The following is a 5,786-nucleotide window of genomic DNA, read 5'->3' on the forward strand; positions in this document are numbered from 1 at the left end:
ATGTTGCGCTTAAGTAATGAAGACTGGGAGCGAAAGAAGTGGTATTTGGCAAGAAAGTATTTTGAGGAGGAACCAAGTAAGTTGAGACAGTATTTATTTTATCAAAATAGAAGCTGTATTTTTTCTAATGGCTAATTTTGCTGGAGATAATGATGATGAACCGCTGCCCTACCTCAAATTCGTCTAGCTACGGCCCTGTGATGAAGTCCACTTCTATGAGGGATATCATGTGCAAAAGATACTTATACATAGTTTATGTTTGCTCATAAACTATTCTTTATATATAAACTAGTGATCCGCCCCGGCTTCGCACGGGTGCTATGGCGGCCGGCCGGTACCTCCCGCAAAAAAACGCTACGTTTCGCAATTTTTAAATCTGTAATATCTTCGAAAATATTCACTTAAATCATACGGTGAAAGGGCCATATCAAAAAACAATGTATTCAAGGTATTTAATTGGTTAAAATCGCTTCGAAAATTAACCATTATTTGTCGTAAAAAGTAAATGACAAAAAAAGTTATTGTGGGTTATCCATGATATAGTCCATTGAAATTTGAAATGTTACATTTTTTAAGGCCTAATCTTGCGTTTTTTAGAGGACGCATTTTTATTTTTTGGATGTGTAGGGGTGGTCACTGTGAAGCTAATACCAAGTCTGTGGGGTCGCCTCCCTTGTCCCACGGCCGCCATCTTGAAAATAGTGGTTGAAATGGTTTTTACGATATATCACTTAAACAATTTATCTGATAAAAAAACATTGTTAGCATTATTTGTTGCAAATTAAATTTTCTACAACTTTAGTCCAGTAACTTTTTGTCATAGAACTATAAATAAAAAAGTTATAAGCGAAAATGTTCAGAAATTAGACCTATTTATATTTTTCGATAATTTTTTTTTTATCATTTTACGAAGAAATTATATCAGACCATTTTTGTAGATTGTTTTTCGAGGAACAACTTTTATATACAACATTTTTTAATTACGTCAATAGCTAAGGTTTTACAGCGCTCTGAAGTGAGTACTTTAATTTCTGAACATTTTCGCTTATAATTTTTTTATTTATAGTTCTATTATATTATTTATAGTTGTAGAGAATTTAATTTGCAACAAATAATGCTAATTATTTACGACATCACATTAGAAACCTCAAAAATAACAGTACTTTTCCACTATTTAATGGATGTTATTATACATATAAACCTTCCTCTCGAATCACTATATCTATTAAAAAAACCGCATCAAAATCCGTTGCGTAGTTTCAAAGATTTAAGCGTACAAAGGGACATAGGGACAGAGAAAGCGACTTTGTTTTATACTATGTAAGTAACTATGTAGTGATGATGTAGTGATAGTGATAGTGATGATTACAATGCGATCGGAAAAATAAAGAAAAGGTATAATAACTAAATCATTGTTCATTTACTTTCAGGGTTATCTCCCATACCAGAATCGCGAGAGCGACGCAGCAGTAGTGACTCGACTGAATATTTACCAGAGCTAAATATTGAAGTGGTACCTAAAAGAAAAGATGTCGATGACCCAGAAGAGACTTATCAGGAGTTAGAGAAAAAAATGAAGGAAATTATATCGGCAGATCGAAGAGCGTGTGATGCCCCGAAATCTGAATATCTGATAGTGGAACAGGAAACGTCAGAAACGAACAAATCACGTATAAAAAATTCTGATGCACGTGACATTGACCAAGAGCTTTGTGAGGTCGAAATAATATCAGCACCTTGTTCCCCCTTTATGTCTAGAGCGCCATCTATTGAATTGCCTAAGCTTGCTAGCACCGAAGGTACAAAAAAACACATATTTGAAAGCCATAGTCCAAATATTTACGTAAATTTAATAATGTCTGCATTTGGTTTTTACGGCCTCTGTGTATTAGTATCAATTATTAATAATACAGTAAAGTCAGGTTATAAAGTTACACAAACAAACCCCAATAGATATTTTTAAATCATTATTATCACGAAGTTTATCAATAAATTATTATATAGTAATGTTTTCGAATGCTCTGTATTTTAATCAATGATAACTTTGTTTCAGATGCAAGTGAAGACAAATCTGATGGTGACTCTGTACCAAAACCAGATATCATGAGAAACAAACGAAGTATCTTACGTTCTTCTGACGTATCCAAATATGTTAGTGAAAATACGTCCACTGGTTATCCCACTTCATTGAGTCATGCTGCTTCAGAATTATCAGTTAATTCGGAAGTTGATTCACAAAATAGTATAGAACCTCTTATGTGTTCTACTCCGAAAATTGATATCTCGGATAAGGGGATAAAACGAAAGCAAACTTCGAAGATATCTTCATCGACAGTCAAGAAAAGCAAGACAGCTCAAACAAGCTTTTCTGACAATTATGAAAATGGTTTTATTTGGAGTAACTTTTTAGTTGGCAAACCTTTTGTATACAATTTGTGTAGATGTAATGGTCACGTGTGTTCTTAATTAATATTTAATATCGATCATCAATGTGTATAGATTACGCTTAGATTATGTATGACATGATATAAATCGTGTGTGCCATAAATCTTTTATTAATAAGTAGTTATATCCATAGGATATATACGTAATTATGCTTTTATCTTCTTTTAAAAATGTTTATTACATTTAAAATTTTAATCATACTTTAATTGTAGGTAGGCATGTACAAATGTGTGGAATAATGACCTAATCATAATAAACGATCACCCATACCTACATCCAATTTTTATTATTTAACAATAAATGTTTGTTTAAATTATGCCTATCATTCTTTATTTAAACTAAGTTTACCTGACTGAAACAAAATGTGCATTTTCAAATGTGTAACAACTGAAATAATCCCAGTTTCAATTAATAATTATTAATGTACCTATACTAATATACTATTTATAATTTGTAATATTATAAATCTGAGAGTTTGTTTGTTTGTTTGAACGCGGTAATTTCAGGAACTACTGGTCCGATTTGATTTCCGAATTTCTTTATTGGATATAATCTCACCAATGCAAACTTAGCACCCCATCAATGGAATTTTGGGTCGAAAATATTTTCTCTTATCATTTGTAAAATTCTTATACTAGTCTTTGTTCACATACGTATATTATTTTTACTACCTATTGGTGTACCTTTTAATTGGCGTAGCTTAGTATTTATTCATCTCAATAATTGTATCACTAGCTGTAAGGTACCTTATCATAAATAAATAAATAAATAAATAAAATTACCTTGATCGATAGGTCTCCGTTAGGTCCTTTAAGGTCCCACAATTTTTTCGTTAGGTCCCCTTTAGTTTTTTTTAATAATTTTTTAAATTTTGGGTATAAAAAAAATACACTTTAGCACCCCATCCGTAGAATTTTGGGTCAAAAATGACCTTAATCGATAGGTCTCCGTTAGGTCCTTTAAGGTCCCACAATTTTTTCGTTAGGTCCCCTTTAGTTTTTTTATAAATATATTTTCTTTTAATTTTGGGTATAAAAAAATTACTGTGGCTGTTTTCCAATTACAGAGCATAATGCGACTCAGTGCCGCACAATGCCGAATTATGCTGATGCTTAATTGGAACATGAAACGCAACAGAAGGTTGCGCTAAGTTCAGTGTTGAAAAAAAAATATTCATAGAGTTAGCAATAACCTCATTTTATGTGTAAATAAAGTGGTATACATAATAATTGGTTGAAAAATATTTACGGTTATTTTAAGTAATTTGGATTTTGATTATTTCATTATCATTTTTTTCAATGTTTGTACCTTCATCCATACTTATATTTATTTTTTTAACACAATTTGAATTAACTTTGATTATTTCGAAAAAACTACAATGAAACGAAAGCTTTAAAATTGTTTCCAACAATTAATAATTACTAACGATATATCGATTGCACGCTTAGATCATTAAGATTGCACGCATCAATTCACGCGCATTACTTTTTCTAGTGCTCGATTGTGCGAATCGTTGCTGTAGTTGGAACATTCAACGTTAAGCATTATGCCGCATAATGCACTCTAGTGCTGTAATTGGAAAACGGGGGGTTTAGCACAATCACAGCACAATATATGTTTTATGTCAAAACATATGACATTGACAATAAATATAACCTCTTAAAATTCGAATGACAAATTCCTGTTTATTTATAATTTGTATTTCTTGTGAAAGCACACCTGTAAGGAAACTATAACATCAGTTATAACAAAATGGTTTTAATAAGTAGGATTTTGTTTAGTGTAAAAGAGTTAAAAAAGCCTAGGAAGTATCTACGAACTAAATTTATAGATACAGTGAGACTTCACGTTAAAGGTGGAACGGGAGGAACAGGCCTACCAAAATATGGGGGAATGGGAGGGCAAGGCGGTTGCGTATATTGTATTGGAAAGGAGGAAGCGAATTTGGGAAAAATTATGAGTCAACATCGTGCCAAAACAATAAGCGCCGGACACGGCGAAGATAGCCGTAAAAACAGAATTGTTGGAACACCGGGAACCGATGTGAAACTGGAAGTGCCTCTCGGTGTCACTATTTACCGTGAAGATGGCCATGTTATAGGATCAATTGATGAGGAAGGTCAAACTGTCATAGTAGCCAGAGGCGGCCCTGGTGGGAAGCCCGAAAATAATTTCCTAGGTCATTTCGGTCAGATTCATCACATACGGCTAGACCTTAAATTAATAGCAGATGTTGGTTTAGTTGGCTTTCCCAATGCAGGCAAAAGTTCACTTTTAAAAGCTATATCAAGAGCAAAACCTCGAATAGCAAACTATCCGTTCACAACAGTCAAACCAAACAAAGGTGTCATACAATTTGAAGACATGAGACAGATATCTATTGCCGACTTACCTGGTCTCATTGAGGGAGCACACAACAACATTGGACTCGGACATAAATTCCTTAAACACGTAGAGAGAACAAAATTATTATTATTCATCGCTGATGTGGAGGGATTCCAACTTAGTCCTAAATATGCAAAGCGAACATGTTTAGAAACCGTTTTACTTCTTAACAAGGAATTGGAGCTTTATGATCCTGAACTATTAGGCAAACCTGCAATTTTAGCTGTCAATAAAATGGATATGGAAGGGGCGGATTCAATATTTAAAGAGATAAAAGAATCTTTTCAAAATATACAAGAAGTGATAAACAGACTGAGAATACCTGAAGAAATAATTCCAGAAAATATCATATCATTTGAAAATATTGTTGGAATATCAGCATTAAGAAGAGAGGGCATAGATGATCTGAAGAACCTGCTCAGGAAAAGATTGGACCAATATGCTGAAGAGAACAATCCAGATATAGTAGATGCAAGTGAATTGTTCAGAAAGAATAAAGATGTTGTGAGGGAGAGGGGACCTAGAGTCACTTAAATGTGTACCATTGTTAAATATAGTGTGTAAATATTACAAATTGTTATAGAATAAATTGTATTAAACTTGCATTATTCATATTTTTATTTAATGATCTATAAATAAAATAATTTTTGGTTAAAATAGTTTCTGAAGTGTTGATAGGACTAGTATGAAATACATTGCATGCTTCAATTAATCATATAATTAAGAAGTTTTACGATTTTTATCTCTATTGATCAAAGATTTTCACAGATTTAGGGTATTATTATATAAATTCGTAAAAATATCAATTGATACATTGTTCATGTAGTAAATAAAATAAAAACACCTCTCACAGATTATTTATTTTATTATAATAATGTTCTACAGTATTCTTACAAAACTACACCTCTGTATTACAACTACTTATGCTATAACATTCAAATCTATCACAGTCCATA

At 32.3% G+C, this 5,786-nt stretch overlaps 2 protein-coding genes across 2 annotated transcripts; both read left to right on the plus strand.

Annotated features, from left to right (window-relative positions):
* LOC149905531 (uncharacterized) lies at positions 1-2,466 on the plus strand. The gene is made up of 3 exons (XM_090105188.1): positions 1-76; positions 1,431-1,799; positions 2,054-2,466. Exons 1-3 carry the CDS (start codon positions 1-3, stop codon positions 2,464-2,466), a joined length of 858 nt encoding a protein of 285 aa, XP_089961314.1.
* Positions 2,467-4,091: 1,625 nt separating this feature from the next.
* LOC149905532 (GTP-binding protein 10 homolog) lies at positions 4,092-5,435 on the plus strand. Its single transcript, XM_090105547.1, has one exon. The coding sequence runs from the start codon at positions 4,198-4,200 to the stop codon at positions 5,362-5,364; it is 1,167 nt and encodes a 388-aa protein (XP_089961673.1). The 5' UTR covers positions 4,092-4,197; the 3' UTR covers positions 5,365-5,435.
* Positions 5,436-5,786: the final 351 nt, after the last annotated feature.

This window comes from Colias eurytheme, chromosome 9 (assembly GCF_061535395.1).
Source record: "Colias eurytheme isolate Ceu_HAF_F1 chromosome 9, ilColEury1 Martin Lab GWU primary, whole genome shotgun sequence".
Classification (NCBI taxonomy): domain Eukaryota; kingdom Metazoa; phylum Arthropoda; class Insecta; order Lepidoptera; family Pieridae; genus Colias; species Colias eurytheme.